The sequence below is a fragment of the Folsomia candida genome, unplaced genomic scaffold (assembly GCF_002217175.1).
Source record: "Folsomia candida strain VU population unplaced genomic scaffold, ASM221717v1 Fcan01_Sc001, whole genome shotgun sequence".
Classification (NCBI taxonomy): Eukaryota; Metazoa; Arthropoda; class Collembola; order Entomobryomorpha; family Isotomidae; genus Folsomia; species Folsomia candida.
The window spans coordinates 7,412,640-7,439,840 of record NW_019091193.1 but is presented as its reverse complement, the minus strand read 5'-3'; the positions used below and the strand labels follow the sequence as shown (position 1 = coordinate 7,439,840).

General features: G+C 37.3%; 5 protein-coding genes across 7 annotated transcripts; 2 read left to right on the top strand and 3 right to left on the bottom strand.

Annotated features, from left to right (window-relative positions):
- Window positions 1–35: 35 nt before the first annotated feature.
- LOC110841801 lies at window positions 36–14,757 on the top strand. Of its 3 annotated transcripts, none has more exons than XM_035850984.1 (9): window positions 36–815; window positions 1,257–1,306; window positions 2,107–2,705; window positions 2,815–2,940; window positions 3,010–3,195; window positions 3,274–3,374; window positions 3,487–3,567; window positions 13,933–14,162; window positions 14,281–14,757. In XM_035850984.1, exons 3-6 carry the CDS (start codon window positions 2,108–2,110, stop codon window positions 3,354–3,356), a joined length of 993 nt encoding a protein of 330 aa, XP_035706877.1. In that variant the 5' UTR covers window positions 36–815; window positions 1,257–1,306; window position 2,107; the 3' UTR covers window positions 3,357–3,374; window positions 3,487–3,567; window positions 13,933–14,162; window positions 14,281–14,757. The 3 variants fall into 3 exon arrangements, with proteins under 3 accessions (XP_035706877.1, XP_035706870.1, XP_021943189.1); XM_035850977.1 differs by having other exon boundaries at window positions 37–815; window positions 1,257–2,037; XM_022087497.2 differs by lacking the exon at window positions 36–815 and having other exon boundaries at window positions 857–2,037.
- Window positions 9,369–10,573, bottom strand: LOC110863238 (acetylcholine receptor subunit alpha-like 2). Its single transcript, XM_022112495.2, has 5 exons — window positions 10,422–10,573; window positions 10,182–10,348; window positions 9,965–10,119; window positions 9,693–9,882; window positions 9,369–9,609 (listed from the first exon to the last, which is right to left on the bottom strand). Exons 1-5 carry the CDS (start codon window positions 10,459–10,461, stop codon window positions 9,463–9,465), a joined length of 699 nt encoding a protein of 232 aa, XP_021968187.1. The 5' UTR covers window positions 10,462–10,573; the 3' UTR covers window positions 9,369–9,462.
- Window positions 14,497–16,251, bottom strand: LOC110863237. The gene is made up of 9 exons (XM_022112493.2): window positions 16,103–16,251; window positions 15,953–16,033; window positions 15,797–15,886; window positions 15,637–15,729; window positions 15,492–15,575; window positions 15,387–15,425; window positions 15,035–15,331; window positions 14,746–14,970; window positions 14,497–14,635 (listed from the first exon to the last, which is right to left on the bottom strand). Exons 1-9 carry the CDS (start codon window positions 16,164–16,166, stop codon window positions 14,544–14,546), a joined length of 1,065 nt encoding a protein of 354 aa, XP_021968185.1. The 5' UTR covers window positions 16,167–16,251; the 3' UTR covers window positions 14,497–14,543.
- A 623-nt stretch (window positions 16,252–16,874) lies between these two features.
- Window positions 16,875–17,874, top strand: LOC110841877. Its single transcript, XM_022087577.2, has 4 exons — window positions 16,875–17,242; window positions 17,318–17,468; window positions 17,535–17,630; window positions 17,700–17,874. The coding sequence occupies exons 1-4, from the start codon at window positions 17,214–17,216 to the stop codon at window positions 17,736–17,738; spliced, it is 315 nt and encodes a 104-aa protein (XP_021943269.1). The 5' UTR covers window positions 16,875–17,213; the 3' UTR covers window positions 17,739–17,874.
- Window positions 17,875–22,110: 4,236 nt separating this feature from the next.
- LOC110841652 (sulfite oxidase) lies at window positions 22,111–24,028 on the bottom strand. Its single transcript, XM_022087337.2, has 6 exons — window positions 23,778–24,028; window positions 23,573–23,705; window positions 23,144–23,480; window positions 22,663–23,062; window positions 22,479–22,582; window positions 22,111–22,387 (listed from the first exon to the last, which is right to left on the bottom strand). Exons 1-6 carry the CDS (start codon window positions 23,953–23,955, stop codon window positions 22,199–22,201), a joined length of 1,341 nt encoding a protein of 446 aa, XP_021943029.1. The 5' UTR covers window positions 23,956–24,028; the 3' UTR covers window positions 22,111–22,198.
- Window positions 24,029–27,201: the final 3,173 nt, after the last annotated feature.

Below are 27,201 nucleotides of genomic sequence, written 5' to 3'. Positions count from 1 at the left end.
TAAAGTTGTGCGAGCGATCCACGAATTTTTATTTCCGATTTACAAGTGTTAAACTTCACTTTTACTATTTATTAAATAGTACAGTAGAACTTTAAAAATACATAAACATGGAAAACGTATTATCTCTGACAGATTCAAAGAATCCAATGAATAAATGTATTACATTGTCATGGAAACATATTTACATATGCATTAAATACACGTCTCCTTAATTGCAGGATAATTCTTATTTCTAAAGCACATTGCTGCTTTCACGCATGTATTCAATGCATGTTAGATATTTTAGCCAACGCTGAACTATAATTACATGGATTACATACATGCTTACATCCATCAGAATTATCAACCATTGCTGGGCATAACAAAAAATACTTCTTTCTTAAAACGTGGGCGAGTTAGTCTCACTTTTTGTCATAAATTAAATACAGATATTCTTCTTTATCCGCATCCAAGTCCGACTTGCACAGGATTTTGCAAGGCGAGAAAGCGGAGAGTCTATTGCAGCCGATCCTCCCGTACGACGAGTTGTGGACGAGTCTAGAGTCAACCTAAGAAAAACCTGTGAGGATTTTGTACCCCTCAAATTTCTTCCGTCTCACTCCCATAAGCCAGCAACGATGAATTCCCCTCATTCACGATCATCCAACGCCTCTCGTACGTACCACACTTGCCTCACTCTCCGTATGCAGAGGCAACTCGTGCAATTTTCCATCATTAGTTTGCATCCGTCCATTGTGTAATTTGCAAAGTTCAAAGCTTTGCCTTGTTTTGCTGGCGTTTTCTCAATTTTACTCAATTTTTAATCAAATACTCCGGTCAGATATTTACAAATTATTAACATTTAAATTCTTAATCAAATAGTTTAGAAACAATTGGAGTTTTATATTGTACAATATAAATTATACGCATAATTTTTTAAAAGAAAATTATGCATAGGATATCATTTTCATACTGTAAATTTTATTCGGCATTTAGAAACATATCAATTCAGAAAAGTTATTAGACATCAGTTACTTAACTATCTCGAATATCGCTAAATTAAATGAATATTTGCATTTTAAATATTCCCTAAAGCAAAATCTTTAATTTTGTAAAATTTCATGGTTCGAAATCTTAGCAACATTTCTTCCACACGGCAGGATTTTGCTCTTAAAATATCAGGAAAATATATTATGCATTAGTACTAATAAGAAAACTACGATAAGCTAATTAATAATTAAAATTGCAAACTAAAATGCTCATTCTATGGCCCGCAGCACGTCAACCAACAACCAGCCGACCAACAGCCCAACAGCCAGGATCCAACGTAAGAAAATCTTACTCGGAGATTGAACTTTGCAAAATTCTTCCTTCACACAGCACCCCAAATCCAATCCTCAAATAATAGTCCAAATAATAGTCGGAATACAATAGTTTCCGTCTTTTTCCTTCGTTTGCTAGTGCAGCAAAGTCAGTTTTTTACCAAATTGTCGTGTCACAGTAGTAAGCATATCGTTTATTAGGAATGAAACACAGTAAAAAATATATGCTGTGCGTCCCAGCTATGTACATACAAAGAGCTTGCGGATAATAAAGCTTTATACATGCACTATATTTTGCAAAATCTTAATCTAAGCCATTCTGCGAGTAAATTAGTGCAAATTCATAATGCAAGATAAAACATTATGAATCTCATACTTTTCAAATTACCTCGATTAGAATTTTACGTTGCATTTGCATTAAGTATGTATAACCTACATTACATAATTTTCATTGTCTGTGGAGATTGGAAGAATAAGTTGGAGCAAACACGCATGTACCATGTACGCATGTACCAATATTTATCTAGTTACATAAGGCCACTAACATCGGATACCGGGTCGGATTTTAAAGCCAACTCGAGTAAAGATTTATTATCTTGTTATGTAAGGTTGTGAGTCACTAGTTCATCCAATCACCAAATCTCCGTTGCTGTCACAAATGTAACTCGCAAACGTTTATTCTGTTGTTGGTTCACACTATTTAAAACCAGAGTATTACACCGATTTGCTTCAAAATGTAAAACAATTAAATTTTCTTAATTATTTTTCCATAAAAAAACGATCTTAAATTTTCATTGTTTTTCAGGATGGACGAATTAATCGAAATCATGTTGAGCCAAGTGGTTCAGAATTACATTCCATCGATTGAGAAATCAATCCTGAATAAGTTGCGAGCTGAAATGCATTTGGAGAGAGAAACGAACAATCGGATAACAGAATTGGAAAATTCAGTGAAATCCATAGAGCATCGAATAACAAATTTGGAAAAGTCGGCTCAAGAAATAATACAAAAGACTGACGAAACTCGAAACCTAATCAATTGCTCGTGGGGACAGATTGGCACCATAATTACACACGAAATTGCAGCAGTAGAAGAACGCCAATGTATCAAGCTAGAGAAATCAATTACAGAAAACATTGCAACAGTAGAAAAACGGCTATTCAGCAAGCTAGAGAAATCAATTACTGAGGAAATTGCCAAATCGGAGGAGATGAACAAGGAAGTCAAAAAATTAAACCAACACATCCAAAAAACGAAAAAGACGATCAAAAAACAGAACAAAGGAGCAAATCAAATTCACAAGGCAAATGAAACATTAATTTTGAATTCGCAAAGCCTACTCAGGGAGAGAATGAAAAGAATAATCAGCATTATCAAGAAGAAAGCAGTTGTCACTCTTCCAAGTTAGCTGTGTTTAATTTTTTTAGTTGATTTAATAATCTTTACACAATTTTTTTGCACAAATAATTCTAATTTAATCAACTCGAGTGAATGGTAATTTTTTAATAAAAGATGATCCTGCTCAACCCGATAATTCCATCCCGGTTCATGAAGAGAGCAATTCCGAGGAACCGAATGCAATCGAAGCTGAAGAAATTGAGACCGTAAACAATGAAATTCTACAATTGGACGCTGACAGTAAGTTACGTGCAAATACTTTTACTTTATCATTCATTTTCTCATAATTGACTATTTAAATTCCAATAGAAAACCATACTCCCAACGAGGAAAACAAACCCAATAATTTCCTTTCTGGTCATACGAGTATGCCAAAATTAATTCCGGAACAACCCATGCGAATTTATGGAAGGGTTATACATAATTCTTCCTCTGTAAGAAGTTGTCAGTACTCGAAAAGTTCAAAGTCAAATAGCACCAAAAACCGTGATTATAGTATGCAGACTTAAATATTCAAATATGTACATACAGTGCTATACATACGTTTAACATTAATTAATGATTTTCTACCAGATCAAGCCTTCAAGTGTAACATGTGTCCCAAATCGTTCTCCTGCAAGTACACCCTTGTCCGTCATAAGAGGAAACATGAATAATTCCATATCCAGCCGAAGGTATGTACAGTATTACATGCTAAATATACACATATGCACATGCATGTACTGATGCAAACCTTATTTAATGCCCTACATATTTGTCTAATTTTTATTATTGCATTTTGTTCAGGATACCGGAACTCATTCTCTGTGTCAAATAAGAATTTGATTTGTAGACGGGATACATAAGAACTAATAATACGACTTTCAGGTATAATATGCAATATTGGTTTATATACTTAAAATTATTAGCGTCTTTATAATTCAAAAGTAAAAAATTGATCATAAGTGTTTTTTATAAATGTTTACATGCATGTGCATAAATAGTCAAGTTCACCTCAAGAAAAGTGCATTTATTGTATCTAACAATTTGTTTTAGCTGTAATTTTAGCATCAACTTTGCTCTCTCAACGTTATCAAATTTGTAATATATACATACGTAAAGTAATATATACGTACTCATTGTGAGTATTCATTTCATGCGAGTTGGGAGTTATTAACAGAGTTATTAACCCGGTTGGAGAATGGATAAGTGGAATTCAACGAGATCATCCGGAAGGTGATACCCTCCCAAAGTTAGGTTATGCACACAACGGGAATGAAATGATAATGATACCTTCTGCCTACGTACACCCACTCGCCCACTACCGCGGACAGTAACATGTTCTCTTCTACACATTTCTGTAGTGTTGGATCAGATGAACTCCTCTTTCTCTCTCTGCCCGTCAAAACAATGGCTGCGTGATGGAAAGATAAACGAAACCAGGGTTAAACCAACATGAAGCTGAGATTGAATTTTTTCTTTTTCTTTGTTTCTCTCAGTCAGCAGTCAGTTGCACCTTGTTCTGTTCTGCTGCATATTTAATAGCGTATTTTTTATGCGAGTTCCAATTACTTAGTTGTGCATATTTTCCTTCCTCTTCTGGTATGTCATGTATCTTGAAATGTTGGTTGTAGGAAAGTAGTGAACGTGGTGGTGGACCGATTATCCCGTCTGTCGCATTGAGAGAAAGGAAGGAATGTGCTCAACGCAGCCCTGATGCTGCTGCTGCTGGCCCTTCTTCTTCTTCTTCGCCTGCTCTCTCCGAAAACCGGCAGGACCAGATCGATACTGTTTTCTTTGAGTCAATATTATACAAAATTCTAGCCTTGCCACCACCACCACCAGCAGCACCACTACTACGACCATCCATACTACTCTTACCCTCTTCCTTCCTCTTCCCGTGGTGGTCGTGGTATAAGTATAACAACACATCAGCAGGACTTTCACTCTCTGAATGCACATCCACACTACCCACTTACTACGACTCCCTCGCCTTTTATCTCTTCTGGTCTCACTTCAACTCCAGCTTTCTCTTCCTCTCTCTCTCTCTCTCTACTCGGAGGTTTGGTATTTGGTCTCTGCTCTCCTCTCACTGCACACACAAACTATTTGCTTTCTCCAGCTGGAGGACTCTATGACGGCTGGTTACTTTATCACACTAAATCACACCCCCACCACCCAGGACGTTCGAGTGAGTGGTTGGTTGAAGGGCATCCTCACGACTAAAAAAAACTATCCAAGTATCAATGTAAAGTGACCCCTACGCATCCGCCTTATTGGACAATTTCGTCAATATTTTTAATACCAAACTCTAAAACTTGGGCAGTTTGTGTTTAGTGTGGGATTAAAATTTTATGAGGGGGTCACGTTTCCTATGGCCACCAGCAGCAGCAGCAGGTAGAAGGCAAGGAAGGCTGGGAAAGGAATGAGGTAAGAGAGAATGGTTTCTTGGTTGATGTGTGCTTCCATGGCTGGCTGGCTGGCTGGCTGGCTGGCTGGTGGCGGTATGGTGAGTGCCATTATGTTTACAACTGGTAATAACTAACGAGAACACAGCTGTTGGGGAAACTTGAGTTGACTTTCTCCAGCTTAAATTTACACCTTTCTCCATCTTTACAACCCATTCACTCCTTTCTTCTGCCTTGTGTTGTGTCCCACAATATCTACAAAGTATGTCGTCGTTTCTCGGAAATTATAAATTTGAGCATTGTAATTTTTAAAATTAGATTTAACTGCGCCCGGATTATTTTGCAGCAATGATGTCAATGAGCAGTTGTTGGTGGATGGAAATACGGTGAAGCACCACGAGGCCAGAGTGGTGGTGCTGGAGAGAAGTAATGCGATTTAGCTAGAGCGGAGACAACTGCGACTAAAGAGACGCCGAGGAGGACGACCTATTTTATCTCTTATATCCAACCCATTACATTACATTACATCCACCAACAGTAATGTAATGCAATATCCTTCAGTTTAATACGCTCCGCTTCATTCCAAGTAAAGTAAAAATTCCTAAAACTTTCAACATTCAACAACGACTTTTACTCTCTTCTGACTTTTTCCACCACGAGGAAAGCATGACGACGACGATGATGGCACGCAGCGGTACGTGGTTTTGATTTTATGAAATTTTACAACATTCCAAAATCCGGATTAGTGCAAACTTTAGGTGCGGAGAATTGACACAAAATTCTTGCATCCTCCATCACCTGCCAATTCAAGCCACCCACCACACACACTCGCGTACCGAACGTTGGAAGATGAAGCCAAGTGAACCATGTCAAACTCTGCCTACTTTCTTTCTTTCTCTCTCTCTTCCTGTCTCTCTGGTATGACCCAACATTAGCAGCCAACTAACTTTGTGGCCAATTCCTCCCCAACCATTTCTCAGAAGTCGGACCAAATGACAATCACACAAAGAATGGCAAGCTTAAAACTTTTGTCGAAATAAAAAATTATGCTATAATAATAATGGATTGGTTGGTATGGTTGGTGGTGGCGGCGGTGTGATCTTCTTCTTTTTATTCCTCTGTCAAATGCAGCTATCCATTTCGGTTTCGTCATCGCGATCGTTGGAGCATATTATTTTTATTCCGCCGATCCGTCCTCTTGGCTACATATGGATACATGGCTGAGCAGCAGTGCGTGGGTAATTTGTGTAATAGTTTTCTACTTCTTCTTTGCTATATACAGGGTGTTAATAAAGTCCGATCCCATTTTTCCTGTAAAAAAGTGAAGGCTAGTATAAAAAAAAACTACCCGTGATACTTACAAAAAATGTTCGACATATTTACCTTAGTATTTGGTCTTGTTACCATTTACTTTAACCATGCCCTCAACTCTTTGTTTAAGGCTCTGTGCTAATTTTTCCAATGTGCCTCTGGAAATCGAATTCCATACATCTTGAACTTTTTTTACTAGCTCTTCCCTCGTCCGGGGTTGTGGCTCTTTGTATACATTTTCCTGAAGTATGGACCACTGGTTCTTCAGGGGATTCAAATCTGGGCCGTTAGCGGCCCACACCCCCTTGCTCCAGACCGTTGAAACTTGCGTCTTGATGAGACTCAAACTCGCTTTTGCTGTATGGGCTATAGCACCATCCTGCATGAAAACTATTTTTCTTTCATTCGGAAATATTTCCTTGTTCCCCATGCTATCGAAATAGATAGGTAATATTTTTTCCATATAATGCTTTGCATTGACTGATTGGCCTTTTGGTATGATATGTAGAGGGGTCACGCAACGTGCACAAAATCCACCCGCTACCATAACTTTAAGCCCGAATTTTGGGATCGCTCTTGATGGTACATCCGATTTGTTTTCTGTCCTGTAACGAACATTTTGTTGGTTCAATTTTGGATATAGTTCAATAATAGATTCGTCAGTCCAAAGGATGTGACTGCGCAATTCTTCACCAAGTCTTTTTTCACTCAAATGGGCACTTTTCTGAAGGAGTTCTTCAAATTTCAGACGGTCATCGATATATTTTTGTGACATGAGAGGTTTTTTTGGTTAGTTTGTAAGCTGTGTGACCCCACTTCGTAGTTTTCACAAATTTTTGCACGGTCACACAGTTAATTTGCTTCTTCTTCTCTTTATAGCGTTTTGAGTCATTTAACTCCCTTGCTCAATTACGTAATGAACTACCGGTTTTCTTGCAAAGTCTGTTTTTAATCATTCTTTTTGTGGTAGGTGACACCTTTCTGGGTCGCCCTGGTCGCTTTTTGTCGTGGACAAAATTTTTATTCTTCCATTTCCAAACCGTTCTGCGGCTGCAGCCCAATTTTTGCACAATTTCTGTAGGTTTAAGCCCCTGCTGATGCAATGTTTGTATCTCAACTCTAAGATGCTCATGACTTACACGTTTAGTTGTTCCTCCCATGGTAAAAATTTGAAATAAATAACTTCACTGGTTCAAAAGTTCCAGCTGAATTTGTAACAACCACGCTCCAAAAAATGCATGGGATCGGACTTTATTAACACCCTTTACATATGTAACGTAATCCTCGAAACCGGTTAATTAATAATTCTGCATATATAGTATCTTCTTCCATGATTACATGCATGTATCTATTTACTCGTATATTGTATATGTTCAAATGCGCGTGTAAGTATACATACATACATATATTTATTAAGATGAACATTAGTTAACATTTCTACTGAATGAAAGTGATACTTTTAGAGCAGGAATTGTACCAGCAAATTTTATTTCCATCCTCCAGTTTATTAAATCACATTCACATTTAGATGAGTGTGTTCTTAGATATATCCAAATATCTTCCCAACAACTAAAATAATTTTTATTACGTACATATTTACATTGTTAAAGTCAAAGTCTGAAATAAATACAATCGAATTTACATAGGTTCAGATAATTAAACGTTGCACCCAAAAAATATTTGAAATACTTGGATACATTCAAATTTTCATAAATGCAGAGACAGTCGGGTTGCTTTAATCCCACAAAAACCTGCGATCGGGTTTCGAGAATTCCAGGGAATTGCCGAGTCAGCTTTTGTATTTCGTCCAGGTTTGTGATTGATTTAAGACTATAACAATTACGCTTAACAGATCTTGCATAAACACCAAAATATTAATTGTGTGATCAATATTGTCCATTTGTTAGATATTTTGCCAGAATGTTCAGTTAGTTATTTTTGTAATTCGGTTTAATTCCACATATGTACATTGGCTGTATTGTATGGTTTTATAGTTGACCTCTTCAACATCCAGATAACAAGCTATGCGGCAAAACCGCTGAAAATTTCTATTTTTTCATACCAAATATGAGTTATGGATTTTAATTTTAGAAATCGCGCCATATCTTAAAAACCAAGGCTTATTTCGAAAAAGTCAATCAGTCGAGGGCACTAGCCGGGACCTTCCCCAATACGATCCCGTTTAGTTTAGGTTACCAAAATGTATCGTCTAGGCTGTAGCTCAGTGGAGAAATTGGTAGCCGAAATTGCAAAATTTTTCGGAAATTTGAACTTACCGCCTGTACCTAGCATTATTTCGAAAAAATTTTCGAGTAAATATTATAGATAATGCGGTTATGAACATATTTGCTATTACATACAACTTTGTGTTATGCACCCAATTCATTCAGCGAAACATTTATGATTTCGAAACCGAAAAATCGGTTTTTATTGAATTTCTTGAAAATGGTTCAAGATACCATGAATTAGAAAAAAGTCATTTTAAAACTTTTCGAGAGGCATCTAATGCACTTTACGGCATCTCTTTACGCCCAACCGTTTTTTTGTACGAGCCCCCGACATTTCCCATAAGAGTGCCTGACAACATACTATATGTTCCACATATAGCGCCAAATGTCTCAGGTTGCCCCGACATTTGAGCTTATGGTGGAAAAAATAGAAAAATGCTGGGTATGAAATGCATGTGGCGCAGCTCCTGTTACTTAAACGCTATGTGCGCAACGCAAATGCAGTACCAAACCCACCACCTCCGTTCAGTTGTCTCCTCGTCAGTGAGCAAAATTTGATGTGGAGTGATGTAGTTTTCCTGCTTAGAGGAACGATGGTTTTGATAAATCCAACCCGGAGACGATAATTCGCACAACGTCAACCTCAGTCTCATTTTAAGAGGAAATTCAAAACATGCAATTTTATAAAGCTTTGTTAATTAAACAGTATTCCCAAGACAATTTAATACACTTGTGCAACTTGTACGTGCGAACTTATGCGCTTAAACTATTGGAATTTTAATTCAGAATTAAATCATATTGTTTCTTAACATGGAATTGTAAAACATTCAAATTACTTATTTAGCTCGATTAATTCCGAGAGTAAACTTGAGGTTGAGATAAGGTTCAACACAACAGGGATACACTTTCTCCTCCCTGATGGCTTCATTCTTCGTCACTGCATACTTTTGTGATTCCAAGTGAGAGGTGTCCACCTTGTCTTCCTGCAATGCAAATACAAATTTAATTTAAAAAAATATGAAAATTCTATCAAGAATTTAGTAATCATCTCAAATTTATATCTCACCCCGTCGAAAAATTCAAGTCCCATCGTTAACGCATCGAACGTCCAGCTTCCCCAGTTCAGTATGCATGTTTGCTCTTGGCTGGTGTCAGTGGTGAAATTGCAATGTGTTTTTAGCTGGCATGGTGGAATCCATAGAACTTTTCCATTGGGGTAGACAATCGCGTTGGTGGCTCTGCATTCCATTGACGGTCTACATGTTTCATTAGTAAATAGCGTCCTAGGTTAGCAATTTGTATGAATTTATTGGTAAAAGTAAGTTAGTATAAACTAACCCGTTGAACAAAAGCGTATCCGGCAACCACAACTGGTCAGGTGAAACCCTCATATTTTTTAACCCACCATACTCACTCGGATCCCAAGTTAATCGGGAATCTGTCCAAGTAAACTTCAGCCAGGCGTCCGAGTTGAGCATATCTTTTTCTGGATCCTGCAGTACAATAGCCATATCTCAGTTAAGTAATCACATTTTATGAAGGAAGAACAACTAACCAAATCTAAGTTGATGAGATACATGCCAAACTGGACGGTTGTCTTGTCTGGATAATTACGCTTTTTATAATTCTCAAAGAGATTGTCCAACAGCCTGTCGCGATCGGCGAAGAGGGTTTCATCATGGGAGTCAATCTTCTCCGCCTCCTTCTCTTTTCCCGCGACGACTAGAAACGTTTACATTTATAAAGACGTTTTCATTAGACGCTTAGTTATTTGAGAATTTCCATAAAAACTTACCCGCAACGGCTACGACAAGAAAAACAAAGAGCTTCATCATTGCGAAACTGTCCTGCCCACCAGAAAGAATGTTATTTATGACAAGGTTTAAAATTGATGATTGCGTATATATACGACTCCATGAATTAGAGCATATTGTCTTAATTGATAAATTCTGATGCGGTGTCCAGTTTAAAATAAATTGAACTTATGCAGGCAACTCCAATGTCAAGTGATATGACATGACCACAGTAAATCAACAATTAATATTGGCTCAAATTACGATTAACAAAAGTGTCACCACTTTACTTTTATTTGCGTCACGTCCGGAGTAAAGCAAATCATACAATTGTACATGTTTAAGATTTCTGAAGCCTCAAATGCACCAGATTAATAAATGTCCTTAAAAAATAGCAGTGCACTCAAAAGAAATTGACCCTCACAACGTTTTATTTGTCTAAATGGCAACGTATCTACATAAATAACTGGGCTTAATGGACAATACATACTTTACAAAGATGCGCAGCAAGTTACGTTATGGCATCTTGTAAAATACATTTGCAATTTATGAAAAACCAGTATTTATAACTAATAAAGTGGATTTCTTCTTATTTTACACGTTCGTCAAGGTGAGCTTAGGATCAAGCCTTTAACGACATATGTAATAGCCTTGTTTACAAAATAGTAAAAATTAAAAGCCCATCCAAAGAAGAATCATCCAGCAGCAAGCAACAACAGCAACTGATTGAACGCAGAAGCGTAAAGATCGCAGGCCATTCAAATGGTGTTGCTAACTCCCAACTCGGATTCAGTGCAAGCTTGCGGGTTCCTAGGGTTTGCAATTTGCTTTCAGAAAACCCGTTACACGGGGATTGTACTTCACAAAAAGACTCATTCTCACTCGGGTCTCCCAATCCATTCATTCTCTGCAACACTTACATTCCCAAAACCGACAATGATTCCAGATTCTAATCGGAATTATTACTTATCGTGTTCTTGTTTGGAATCACGTAGTATAAACACGATGTAAATTAGTATTTGTGATACCAACCAAATAATTCCCCTTCCAATAAATGCTTGAATATCAAATGCTGCCATTCTGCATAGAAGTTACAAGGTGCTTAATAATTGCAACGCTACCCAAGTAATCCCCCTCCAAATAAGTGCTTATCAAAGTCTTACCACTAATTTTGCATTTTATTTCAATTTTTAATGCATATACATAATTAAAGCATGCTTTCACCATCCCCAGAGTTACGTTGAGTCTCCATGTCCCCATTATTGCTCAATTGTCTCCAAAATTTGAACACGAGAAATATCCCATAGGCAGGAATGGGTGGGATGAAGGTCAGGACAACTATAACAATGGGAAGTTTCATCTGATTGGAGACAATCCAAATCCAGACGTTTAGAATAATTGCTACAAATAGGGTGAGAATTATGACATTTGCGACGATCCAGATGAGACATTTTTTCTTCTCAGCCTTGAAAGACATACATAATCTTTATTTAATTTTGTACTGATTTATGAGTTGCAATAAAATATATAGATTGCGTACATTGTGAACTCCTGCATACAACAGTTTCGCAAGTATTAGCGATATAATTGTGAAAATTAAGAGGAAGATAATTATCGCTCCTCCTGAAAAACTAGGAAAGTTTAATTTAAAAATGTCAAGGGTAGATTTGAGTATCGGATTTTGTCCGACACGATTTCTTACCACCCAATCGGAAATAGCCAATTTGATAAACTTCCCCCACTTTTGAAGCATTCTTACTCCCAAATAAATTTCCTCCGATTTTAGCCAGTCCATAGACAACAACCACAATTACACCAATTATTGAACAGATCTGCATAAGAGAAAAACAAGGAAATATGCATGTATGTAACTACAAATATTTTTTATGTATGTATTATGAACTCACTAGTTGAATCAAGGTTATGCCAACAACAAGTCCTTTAAGGGAACGGTTGCAAACAGATTCTTCCATTTTGCACAAATACGTTCACAAGTACGGGAATTAGCCTGAATTTTTAAAAAATTAATTACAACTTAAAAATCATCTGAAGGTCTGGTACTTTATGGTTTGGGTATTAGATAGTATATTTGTACGATGTTAGTGTTTTTTTTACTTGCATGGCTGAAATGAACTGAGCTTGCGGAAAAGAGAACATCATTTTGGGCAGAAAGATAATAAATATTTACACCTCTTGGGGATTTGTGGTTGGCAAAATATAAACAAAACATCCTGCTAAGAGTTTGCAAAGTAATAAGTAAGATTACATGGATAATGATTTTCTCTTCGAAATTTGCATGCGACGATTTGAAACGAAATCAATCATTAAGTAAAACAACGTCTTTCTTCACATACACGACTTGTACGGATTGAATGTGAAAGTAGGTACATATTTCTGAAATAATTGATGATGACGATTAAAAGCATTCTGGGATAAATCTTGGGTCTCCGCCCTTGATGACCTTCATCATTGCATTTTTAAGTATAAAGATCGCATCTGCAAGTTCGTAAAGTTAGTTCCCAAGTACTTCTTGAATTTCTGAAACACAATTTATTGTTTTGAATTGACGATTGAGACTAAATCGTCTTGGGCATAAACAAGCTCAGCTCAGAAATGGAGGATTTAAACAACGATAGCTTTCTTCAATAGAAAATTCATCGCATATTGCCCAATATAATTGTGATATACTTATAATTGTGACCTTTAAGTGTCTGCTTTGATAAATAAATAAAGCTCAAAATCCCAATGAGTCATTATTCTTACACGGTCAGTATTTGACATGAACATCAAACTAGGGCAAGACTCGTAACAAGTGTGTACATATGTATGTTTAGGCATATATTTTAACTTCATATTTATGAATATAAATACGTATGTAAATACTTGCATTTTTATCAATTAAATAAACAATTTTATCACCTAAAGAATGTTGCGACAATATTCTGTAACTACGCATATACATAAAATTTCCTTGTTACTAACTTAAGTCCACAAGTCAAGTCGTAGGTTGTGGAAGGAGCTGAATGGAAATGAAGCAACTGGACTTTGACAACTTTGGGGCTGATAACAATAAGAAGTAAACAATACTCGTAAATTGTGTGCATTGTTTACTTCTCATGAATCAGTAAGTCGTAATAGGGCAAAGATGGCTAAAATCTCGTACGACAAAATATGAGTTGTGCAAGGCATTTAAAGCGTTTAAGTCTCTGGTGCATCAATTCTTTCTATCTTGACTAATAACGAAAATGCCAAGGATCTAGTTAGAAATCAACGCAGACAAAATATCCAGCGTTTACTTCTCGTACAACATACAAGGCAAGTTTCAGTGCGTTTAGTGCAGTACTCAGAGATCAGAGAGTCAGAAAATTACTTTTTTCATACGTTCACAAGTGACACAGAATGTGCGAAATTGGAAATGACGCATCTTTCAGAAATACTGATGGGTGGGGTTTGCATATAAAAACTTACTATACAACTTTTAAAATTAATTTGCATACGTTTGTCATATTAAAGATTTCCAGATGACGATTCTCCATCATACGTTAAACCAGAAGGTTGTCCACATCTATATCATCGATTGGCGTCGTCTCCAAATGAGGATATGAATCCTTCAAACATCCAGCAAATATCGACTTTCCTTGGAATAATGCTACCCACACTGATAATCTTATTCGTAATACTCGCGATTTATTGCTGCTGTCAAAGACTGAGGAATCGTGTCCCCAACTACTTGTCGATGCATTGTAAGTTATTTACAAAGGTGTAAATACTAAAATTTGTTTATTCGTCAACACGGACGACATCTTATTAATGATAATTTCAAAGTTAAATATAAAATTATAATTTTATGAATTTTTTCAGTCCCACTTTACGACGACGGGGCTGAAGAGTGTCATTTGAATGCGCCCATTATGGGAAGGAGGACGTTATCGGTGCCAGGGTTGGAACTCCCTAGAACGTTCAAATCAAGTTTTGGATTTGGCCGCAATGATTCACAGCAATTTATTTAAACAGATTGGGAAAATTTTTACAACGAAATATTTTATTTATAATTGAGAAGGAAGTTCGAATTAATTTGTTAAAATTTTAGTTGATAATGACTTATTTGATAGTCAATGATCATATTAATATTGGACAAATCCCTTAACCTGCACCATGGATTTGCTACCTTGACCTTTTGAAACAGCATTCAAACTTCCAATCTGATATCCACCACCTGATTAGAAATAAGTTTTACGCATTAAACTTCATACATACATACATATTTACATATTTACATATTTACTGATTATTGCTTATTTTATATCGTGAAAAATAAAATCATACTTGGATGAATGACATGAACCGGATTTTCATCGATTATGGTGATATTCGAATGCGTAGTTGACTCTGGCACAATTTCCGTTGGACGTGGTTTAGGAGCGTCTGTAATGATTGGGACAATTTCTGTTGAGTGTGGTTTTGGAGCGTCGGTAACGACTGGAACAATTGTCGAAGTCTCAAATGTTGACGCCTCACTTGTCGTGAACGTTGTAGGGGCTGACGTGTTTTCTAATAAAAGCAGTCTCTCAAATTTCATGTGTTTCATTTTCATTTTAACTTTGTACTTATGTACCTGTTGGGACAGATGAGTGATTTTGGCCTTCAGTCGGGTGAGGCAGAGTTTCACTTTCAGATCCAGGGATTGGAACATGTTCTTCGTGAGGGGCTGCTGGTGAGACTTCAGTCACTGGCGATGGTTCGACAGAGCTAACGCTGGACCCTGTGGGCTGATCTACATGAAGATTTGAATCAGGGACAAGGCTCGAAATGGGAGAATCGCCCACAGGAGTAGCGTCTGGGCCGTGGTTAATAGTTTCCCATGGCTTCGAATTCTGCTCGGCGACTGCCGCAGCTCCCCAGGGGGCTTGATCTATAAAGTGGCCATTATTTAGCATACGAGATTTTATTAGTTAAATAGACGTTACCGATTCCATCTTTCACATCTCTCCTTAAATGTTTTCCTCCTGAAATAGATAAGAATTTAATAATTGGGAGCAAGTCTCAGTAAAATAATATTCGTGAATTCTTACCACGAGCTCCCGCAACCACAACGACATTTCCAACCTGTACTAAGGACTGACCATGTGACTCGGAAGATGCATCAAACTTCTTAACTAATAAAGTTTATAAAAATTGTCATCATTTATTGAGAAAGATGCAATAATGGCTAAATACCTGAAGGGTCCAAATTTTCTATGAACAGGTCTCCGTTTACTCTAACTTGAGAAACCCCTTGTTTCTTCGACACCGCGTTAAACTCTTCCCCAGCTAAATAATTTATTAAAATTTACGAAAATCTACAAATTTCTTAATATTTTCTGGAATATTTTCTAACTCCTGTTTGTAGCGAAACCATGAACAGCACCGCCCACAGTGACAACAGCTTGAGCATTGTTTTCCGATTCTGCGTTGAAGTTGTTCCCTCCTAACGATCAATTTTATCATGAGTTACGTATGCATATTTTAGTGTTATTGATAATTAGCTACATACCTTTTCCAGGAGAAAGAATCACATCTTTTTCTATATCTACAACAGCCATACCAAAGTCATCTGCATGAGCGTTGAAGTGTCCTAAATTTCGGGAAATTATATCTAAAATATTAGCATGCGAGTAACAAGAGAAATTGAATTTCATATTACCTGGTGAAATGGGAACGCCAAATGCAGCATGTATGAAAATGGTTAAAACAACAGTAAAATGCATGATTGATTTCTCAATAAATATATTCCAAGCGACAAAAGCAGACTGCACTACTGACCGCACAAGACTTTATTCAATATTATCACTCAAATTAGTGAAATTGACCATTGTCAATACATATGACTCACAAGTAATTAGCGCATCATTAGTACACCCGTAATTAGGAAACCAGTGTATATCAGAAAATTATCGTGAACGCTGAGATGAGATGCATACAATCTAATTACCCACGAGGATTGCTGCATCGCCCAATAATTTCTTCTACAATTTCGTCATTTCATCCAGACACCAGAATGCAAAAATTGGGTTAAGATGATTTGTCTTTTTCAAAGGCCACATTGTTCTTCGTCAGCTAAATGGCTTACTAATACGCGAACATCGATTTTTTGATAACAATGATGACAAATTTTAAGTCGGGTTAACAATAGCGTCCATTATGATACCGTTGACGTCAAGAATTCTATTTTTGTAGATTTCTTCCATGAATAAATATATGAAAAGCACATATTAACTGAACTATTCATCAATCAATGAGGAGTCCGAGTCAATTCCGAACATTTTTTTCTTGTCTTTATGAATGTAGGTCGGTGTGCATCTGGTGGTGTGATGCAATGGCAAGACGCCAGACCTTGTCCCCACTAACACATAAAAGTAGAAGAGTATGACTCAAGTTGTAACGTATGTATGTACATATCTTATCCTTAGAGGCATTAAATACAATTCCATACATACGTATCATTCCAATTTTTACTATGTGCATACTTAACTAATGCACAACAGCAATGTCCCACAGAATTAAGCTATTGTGATCGTGATCTGCATTAATAAGGAATTTTTAGCGTATAAATGAAAATTCTAATGATCATGTGAAATCATGACTGGATCACCTGATTTACTTAACTTGGAGTAGGATCAAATTGTCCTTACACGATAAATTGGCCGTTTATGTTTTTTGTGATTAAACTGCAATAAATTTACCAGATTAATTATTACCAATATAAAGTTACCCAGCCAAGCGGATACTACGTTAAGTCTCAGACATTTGGCAGGATGGGTGATTGGGATAAAATCGACGACCAGTAAGTCAATTTAATTTATTATCATTTAAACCTTAAAACTGCAAGCAAAATACACATTGCTCTTATTATTTTCAGAAATATTAAGGAGGTGGCAAATCGATTGGCGATTGAGCAAGAGCTCAACTCATTGAGGTCACAACTTCACCAAGTTCAACAAAACGGGGACAAACGCATCGCCAACTTGCAACTGGAGCTGCATCGCTACCATCGTCAAGTCCTTTTTTTGGTGAGTTGTTGAGTTGTCCATTCGTGTTTTCAAGTAATTAACTTCTCCTGAAACCAATTTCCGTAGGGGCGACAGCTACAAAAGTTTACCGAGGAGAGGAGAAAGTCATCCGATTTGTATAATCACATTCTCCTTTGGGGGGTTTTCGCCGCAGTCGTTCTTGTAAGTGACTTTCATGTTTGAATTAATGCTGTCAGTTTCTCCAAGTAATTTATATTTTACTACTTACAGGGAAATTTTGTCACATTAAGAAAGCTTGGGCATCTCTAAAGGCGGATATTATCATGTACCACAAATGTTTACAGCGAGTTCTATCTTAAATACATATATTTTTGCTTTCCAATTTTGTTTATTCATATTCTACATATAATCAGCTAAAATAAAATTTATTTCTTGCAAAGCGGATCATGTTCGTTGGAGATTTCAATAAATTCGGCATCAGTAATTATGTATTTATCCATAGATTTGTATAAATATTTTGGGTTGTCAACGTCATGTACTCTTGTAAATATTTGAGCATAAGTGTAACATACGAATAAGTCGTACCTGTCAAATATGCCATATCAGAATAAGATGCATACTTATTTACATATTTCTACACTCCGATGTTGGAGCTGTCAGGATATCAAAACCAAGTGCACTTTAAGGAGCTATAATATGTTTGAATATTTAGCTCATGATAATCCATAGATATTGCGCATTTTTAAGACATTGTAATTTTTTAGAGGTCATTAAGCACATACAAATATATATATACTCATACATAAATTTTAGAAATAGTTACTTCTTGACACCTGCATTAAGAAGCTGCGTATTTCTAGCTTTGTATTATGCATCGTATCCACAATTATATTTCCCTATTTATCTGCATGCAATTTATCCAAGGCTTTGAAACGTGTACTGTAGCTATTAAATCAAATCGACCTTTGCAATCTGAACAAGGCAACACTGTTCTGCATAAATTGCTAATCAATTTCCACCACAACCCACAACAAACGTGGACAATTGACTCCATATCTCATAATCTGTTCCAATCTTCATACAATATGCGCTATGTAATGAAACATTCATTTTTGTGCTTCATATCTCTAATAAATCCTGACATTTCATTCAAAAACAATTCTCAACTATCTTTGGCGACTTTTGACACCACCAGTTCACTTACAATTATTGCAGCTTGTAATTTTTCAAATATCGCAAATATGGAATATTTTTTGGGACAAATTATTAGAATTTGCGAAAACAACCATTCCAATGTTAAGTACTACAGCAAGCTGGGTCAAACTTGGCTACATCTTGAAATACCTCACCACAAGAACTTCAGAGACTTCTTGCAACCCGACTTTGTCAGGAAACTCAACCTCAACTTTTTTGGTGCCCATGTCTGGACAAAATTCGTTTGGGTGAGAACACCTTGTGAGACGTTCTCAACCGCAGCCAAACTCGGTTCGCAAAGTCAAAGCTCGACATTTATAGCAACCAGATGCACGGCGGATGCTGAAATAATACTTTTGTTTGAAAAATACCTCAACTTTACGGCCAAATTCACGATTGATCACAAAACCTGGGTCAGGCAAAAACTGCGAATTTCCGTAGAAACCAGGGTGGCGGAATTATTCGATTCTGCGACATCTAAAATAATCGTACCTCCAAATCTGCTGGGATTTAGTGGTTCACGCTACAATTTTATCGCCTATTGCAGATTTCGGGAACGCTTCCCAGTTACAATATTTGCCTGGCTGCTACCTTTTCGTCCTTCTGTGTGGTACTGTTGCATAGTCGCATTTCTACTTTGCCCTCTCGTCGGTGCGACAAGTGCACAATTTTATTTTTGTAAAATTTTCATCAAAATTTCCCATTTATTTGGACAATCGGAACAAGTTGGGACAATTCCGGAGCTATTATTTGTCTTTTCATGCATCATTTTGTGTGTTGTGTACTCTACTTTTATCGAAGGGAGCATTATCGCACCGTATTCAGCATCAACCTTTGCATCTTTACAAGATTTTGTAAACGCGTCCTACCAGATCATTCATATCAGGGGACAGAGCATCTTCAAACTATTGTACATTGAAGGACAACTAGAATTTGCACGTTTAGGAATTAATTTGGAACATCAAATTTTCATGGACTTTACACAAGCCCAGTTTCAAAATACTACTAGGGAAAAATTCATCGCTGACGGAAACCGGGCAGGACATTACTCGTACTACACAGATTTAACTTCTAGGGACATGGTTGTACAAAAACTTGAAAATACTGTTCAAAATTTCAGAGGGGATGATCGAATGCGTTGCTTCGGGTTAGATTATGGGGGAACGGTGCCAACTTATTTTGTATTTCCGATTGAATTTAGATATCATGGGATGAGAGCATATCAAAGAATTGTTGAGTCGGGCTTATTGTTTGATTTGTGGGTTAAATCTGAAAGTGGATGGACAATTAGGAAACACATTGTGAAGCAGAAGCAAAAACTTGGTGAAAGTAACATTTCACACGACATGGATATTATTGGATTAAAGAATTTGTCTCACTTTTTGGTATTCATTTTCCTCATTTTATTTTCTTCATTTATTGCGTTCACGGTTGAAAAAGGGATATAATCAATATACCGAACATGAGGAAAAAACATTATTTAGTACTAAACAGAAGAACAATATATATTTCTCGTCGTTGCTCACATACATATGTAATTACACACAATCTTCTCAATGTAAATAAGTATGTATGTACATATGTATACCTAAGATGATGCAATCCTTCAATTAAAATCTGTCAATTAATTGAAATAATTGTTTATAAAGGAGAGTACCGTTCAAGGGGGTTTTTACGGCCTGAGCGAAAAATTATTTTTAAACAATTAAAAATAACAACGCCGTTGGCAACAAAAATGCAAAGAACTTCATTTAGCCCGAGTCAGGATCAGAGTCCGCTTCTAAATTTTTGTCCTACGACCTGACGATTTCCACCAAAATATTTGTATTAATTCTAATTCAACGACGCTGGTTATATCTATCTTATCGTTTTCTCGGCGCAAATTGTCATACACCCGACATAATATTCTCACTAACTGTCATATTTATTGAACATGAAAAATTTCATTTTTTACCAATTTAAAAAAGAGACAAATGAAGTATTTTTTGAAAACCTATCAGTGCAGCTTTACTAAGCCCGAACCAGGATGGATTAGTAAACCCATGTTTGTCAGAATGTTATACTATTTTTCACTAATTCTTGCATTAACTAAAGTCAGGTGGTATTATTACTTGGCACCAAATACCACGAGCAGTGGAGGCTGTTCCTATAAAATTTCGAAATTCAACCCTCCTAAATTCTAATCTTAAGTTATTTCTCGACTCCTTTCTCGATAACCTTTCAGATTTTGTACTGCATATTAAGTTTGAATGAACAGTAGTATAAATTCCTCGTATTGAATCAAGTTCTAAAAATAATATTTTTAATTAAAATATTGCCATCCCTTCCTCGTGACTATTTCCCATGACCAGTGGAGGTCGCTCCTACAAAAATTTCGAAATTCAACCCTCCTACATGCTAATCCTAAGTTATTTTTTTATTCCATACTGATTGTATCAACATGGGGTTACCCCCTACTGCCACTCTGGTTACTTTTTGTTAATATCTTACGTCGTATTATTTCATGAGAAAGCACTAAGGACCATTATTCCAAATTTCAGCTTTTCAAGTTAATTTCTGAAAATCGGAGGAGGTGACCCCATAGGGTCCCTCCGGATGAAAAATTTTCTAATTTCAATTTATACTCTTCCCTTAAGAGCCATATGCAAGTTCCATGCAAAATTTCACCTCGATATGACGATTTTGAAAAATCGGTATGGGTCACCCCTAGGGTACATCCGGTTGAAAAATTTTCAAATTTCACTTCAAATTCTTTCATTAGAAGCCATTAGCAATCTCTGTACCAAATTTCAGCTTTCTACGACAATTTTGAAATTTTGGTGCGTAATTCCCCAAATCCCCACCACTCCGATGACCCCCACCGGTCAACCACTTGACCGATTTCGCCTATCTTCGAACTCCATTCCTAACTTTGCAAAGTTTTGGCCAATATGCATATGGTGAAAATTTCAAGTCAATCGGTTAGGCCGTTTTGGTTCTATCGTGTAGATGGGCCGGACGGGCGAACGGACGGACATGGGGGTTCCATAAGCCCAGACTCGGGCTAAAAACTAACTTTCATGAAAACAGCAGAGTTTTGTTGACCACGGGGTCGCATGACGACAGTCTCCTTGGTCTTTTTATAATTTGTCCCAAATATTTTGCAAAATTTTCAAAACCCACACCACTTTGACGGGCTGAAACTACCAGAAGCGAGCATTACGTTTCTTAGCTTTTTTGCACACGTACAGATGAGGATATGACTGATTTTATGGCAAAAAAGCTAAGAAACGTAATGCTCGCTTCTGGTAGTTTCAGCCCATCAAAGTTGGCATTATCACCTCCTTGTACGGTACTCATCTTTAGTAAAACAAAAAAGAGATGCAATAAGCTTATATATTATTTAGTAAAGGATCATTTGAGGAGTGTAAGAAAAATTCAATTCAATGTAGAATGAGACACTTAGTTTTGTCAAATTGGCAATCTTAAAATAAAGTAGCGCTATATATGTTCATTGGAAATCCCCGACTTTGTACTTTATTGCATAAAATTTTTCCTCAATTATTTCTCATTAACTGACAGGAAACTTGCAGTCTTTAACTGGCATTAAGCACAACTTTATGATATGCTACATTCAAATAACCATCAAAATTCCAGACGTCCTTAATCTCTTGAGGTTGTTGGTTGTACCCTGAGTCGACCGCTTTCACCCAGATTTCATTCCGTCCCACTGATAAAGATACATTACGCTTCCAGAACACCCACGACCAGTTCCTTCGCAACTTCTGAACGTAACCCAAATAATCGTTACAAAAATTTTCTAGCGTATTAAATATTACATTATAATTATTATCCAAACCAAATTTAATGTGCTACCTTTGAGGTTCTTTCCGTCACTTCCGCTAAAATCCAGTTGCTGCCAAGATCCTGTGATAATTCTACTCTCTGAATGTGCCTTCCTGTGCCAGAGTACGCGTAACCTTATTAAAAACACAACATCACTAACAAAAATCCTTTGCAAACTTCTACATATATTTTTATTGAACGTTTATGTGCTTACCTTCTACTAAAATCGTCCCATTTTCGACAATTTGCCCATCCGTATGTGAAGCCAAATAAGACGTCACTGGCAGATCCATGATTGGGTCCGTATTATTGTAGTCTTCTTGTGTCACCGTGGCACTTGTAATCGAGGGTGAGAACGCCTTATATTTCTCCAGCTGATAAATCGTCTGCGCTTCTTGAGTCGCAAGGGTAATTTTTTGTAGCCATTTAACGTTTCTCGCCCCCACAATTCCGGGCAGGATTGCTCTCACAGGAAAACCGTGGTCTGGTGTGAGGCTTTTTCCATTCATGGCATAGGCAACGAGCGGTGTGAAATTGTCGTCTAGGATGTAACTGACTGGAATTGAAGCACCGTAATATGTCCCAGTCTTGGGGTCTTGATCCAGCCCTGTTAGCTGGACGGGTTAGAAGTAAGTAAATAATATTCCGTCGAGAAAATTACCAATCAGACAAGTCACAATTATTAAGAATATTACCTGAATGTGGAGAGTGTTCAATACATCAGGTGAATAATTCCCTCTTTGAAATCCAGCCAATGCTAGGATATCCCGTAAATTGGTTCCAGTCCAGTTGGCATTTCCAATCGCACCACCGGTCCATTTCGTCCCAGAAACGGGTTTGACTCGGTTCATTTCACTCCTTCGATTCCCAGCACATTGCAGTACGGCCGAGATGGTCGTCGGGGAAAAAAGTGTGGTCAGTTGGCGTAGCGTCAGTTGGACCGTGGTCAGATTAATGCCACCAACTTCCAAACTATAGTTTCCAACATGGACGCATGGGACGGGAAGATTGTTGCGCACGTAGAATATCTCGCTGCACATGAAAGAATGAGTTACTTCAATTAAATGTTCATATGTGTCTACATACATAACTCTGCAGTGTCGTAATATGCATTTGCTACATACTTTGGGGTATAAAATTTCTCAAGTAGTAGATTCGATGGTGGTTCTCCATTGTAGGGCTTGATGGATCTCGATATAAGTCTAGAATCTCGAGGAGGGTCGTTGGCATAAGGATCAGTTTCATTTAGAGGTGGACCTGTTGAACATTATGAAATGGGGGATTAATTATTTTACAAAAGTAAAAAAACTACAATCCTGCATTGCTTACATGTTACATTATTTGGGATGAAAATATTGGTGTACTCGAGACAAGTAGTATTATAATTGGATGCCAAATCTATCGTTGTCTGACTTTCCTCGGTGGTAAAGTTGCTTATATTCTGAGTACAAGTAATCACACTGATTTCACGTGCCGTAAGAAGAAAATTAATTAGTACAGGTATCATTTTTCTTTATTTATTGACTAGTTAGTGCCTTTTAGGAGATACAGAAGTGTAATAGTCAGCAATAATTATAGCAGCTGTTATGCATCTTCTTTATGTATTTAGTCAGTGAATTCATCCATTCTAATGACCTTGTATAGAGACTATGTAAATACATGTTTAGTCGAGATTTGCGATGAGCGTGTGTCTCTTTGGTCGTCATACAGACGGTGAATGTCGCACAAATGTACGACTACGTATCTTAATGTTTAAAAAAAATTGTAATTTTGTCCCTTCCAAGTTTTATTTAAGAAAATCCGGATCCAATACTCATTACCCATCCTTCTTGCATATGCACACTTAAATTAAGAGAGGGAGGGGGCTAAAATTAGTGAACTAGATAGATTTCTTCCAGATATTGGCTGGTGAGAGACGGAGAGGATACAATTCCTGTTATGCATAAATAAATTGTGTAGTTAATAATGCACTCGTTACGTAATTTTGCAGTTGCATGGCAACAGTGTAGCATTAAATTGATGTCATCATGATAAGTAACTGATGTCCTTTGACATGTGTTCGGGGATACTTTTACCAAGAAAAACGATTAATGAGATGATTATGATTAACGTTCATGTAGCGAAGTACACAATTTCCAAGAAAGATATGTAGATATTCGTTAACCTTTGCATATGTGCTAAAGTACTTGTGTAGATTACATCCATACGCATAGGCATAAGCATGGTTTATCATCCCAGGCTTACATTTTCTCGGAAAATTGACTAAAAATGTCGAAATATCATATCTTATCATCTTGTGACCAAGAATTTTAAATCTCAGCGTTGTTTCTGTTGCTGCTGCCAACATGAAACAATATGGATAACTTTGACTGGACCTAAGGCATCCAATGCCAAGCAGTATTATTCACAATTTATGCCGTCAGGATTTATAAAAAAAGTATTTATAAAGAACACAAGCATGCAATTTTATCAGTCACTAGTTTGTCACACCAGGAGTTGACACAAATACGTCCCCTGCATTAAATATTTCTCAAGATAGCAGTCTGTCTAAATCAAATCTTAATTAGAGGTATGATTTCATACACATAATCTACAAGTAAAATTTTTACGTAAAATTTTCAAAATTTACTTTACTTATTTAGCAACTTACCAGGGAAGATGACGAACCTGTTGCGATTAGCAATATGGATTCTCCTCCTCGTTCTTGTCATCTTGGAACTCTGTCACTCGTCACCACCGCTTCCTTTGGGGACAAAGCGGGCAGGACAGGGTGCCGCCACACCGGCCAAGAAGAGGAAACTCACCCCAGCTGCAGCGAAAATTTTGGACAAGTACAAAAACGCTGCCGCATTCAGGACAACGTTTGACAAGGAAAAAGTAAACAATATGGACGCCACTATTAAAGCCGATGCCCAGGAGTCTCTCAACGCAGCTCTTGGACACGGTGGGAGATACGACGTCCTCCAGGCAGTCGTTTCCCGAGATGAACTCATTGAGTCCGACCACGCCCCACACTACTCAATTATGGAATACCTCGAAAACGTCAAGGATCTCCCGACCCCCCTCAAAACCGATATTGATGAGCGACTCCGGCTCAAGAAAGAATTAGGCGAGTCAGAATTTGGTAAAAACAGTGATAAAGTCAAACAATTGGAGACGGAAATTGAGAATTTAAACAAAGAAATTTTCGGTGCGAAACCACCACCAAAATTGAACAAGAAAGACTGGCCGAAATCCATCAAGCAGGAATATGACGACACAATTTCAAAAATCAAGAAGCTGCTTAAAGAAAAGAAAGATGTGAAGGACCAATTGAAAACATTAAAATCCTGTCGAGAAAAGGCGGTGAAGGATGTGATTGACAAACTTGACCCTGCCAAAAAACCTGACCCCATAAAATTGGCACAATTAGAAAATAAGCAAAATGAAGTGGTCCATCTTACCTCCATCAACGCGGAACTGTCCCGAGGTTTGGAAGAGTTCAATGACAAGCTTAAAGGTAAAATGGGTGTGTTAAGTATTCCTTATGAGAAACACCGCCTTTTCCCATCCACGGGGGGGATCGGAATTCCTGATGCCATCAAAGAATTAAAAGGTGGAAGTGTAGCTGACGCAAAGACGCGAATGGACGAATTTAGGAACGACTGGAGACAAGAGATGCAAAATGGGCTGAAGCTGAAGTAAGTATTTAAAATGCCAGAAATCGATCAATATTAAATTTGAAATGTAAAACTACATGTATTTTAGGGAGCATCGCTTCACTGGAGTTGATCCAGACTTTGAAAAAGGGAAACCAACCGAGGCCCAACGAGAGGCGTATCATCGTCATCTGTGGGAAGTCAACTTTCCTACAATTTACGAGACCTGGTCGGAAAACAAGGTCATTCCAACAAAGGGGAGGACACCTACCCAGCACGTGCTCGCCAACCATCAAGAATTGCGACGTCGCTACGCCAGATATTGGATGTCCAAAGTTATCTACTCTTTAAAAGCGAAGGATTTCAAGGGTATGATTTCTCTTTTCATTTCCGAGTACAAATTGTACTTGGGAGAATATTTTAATAATTTCAAATCCGGTCTGCAAAAACTATTAAAGACTAACGAAGGGATAGGCTGGTTAAAAAACAGCGAAATTGACGATTTAGTCAAGTCACATGGGTTAGATGAGCAAATGTCATCCTTGCCAGGCTGGGATAAAGTAGAAAGTTTAATCGTTGCAAAAGAAGATACAAAAGTTGCCGGAAAAAGAAAGCAGAATCCACCCGTAGTCCAATTAAACAAACTTACAATAGCTTGCACTGCTAGCACCAGAACTGTTAGAGCAGCCTCCCTGTCAGAACATAACTGCATTTTACTAGTAAAAAATAAAGGTCACGATGAATCGGTGAAAGTCGAGAAGAAGGAAGAAGAAAGTATATTTCCAAAGCCACAAGTTATCGAGGAAAATCAACAAATAGTTTCCATAGACAGCCGAAAGCTTTCCAAATATTTAGAGTCGTTTCGTGACGAGTTAGACTTTGAGTCCGTAAAAGAGAAAGAGACCGTGGTAGAAGTTGTCTGTAAAAACCAGGATAAGCTAATCGGCGATGAGGAGTCGATCCGCAGGGTGAAAGCGATGATTAAGCAGGAAATTCTAGAAATTCATAACAATCAAAACTCATTGTCCAAATCCATAACGCACATCACGGACCAAATCGATCCAAAGTCAATGTCAAATTATGATCGGGTAAGAGTCAGTTCGAGTCGATTTGCC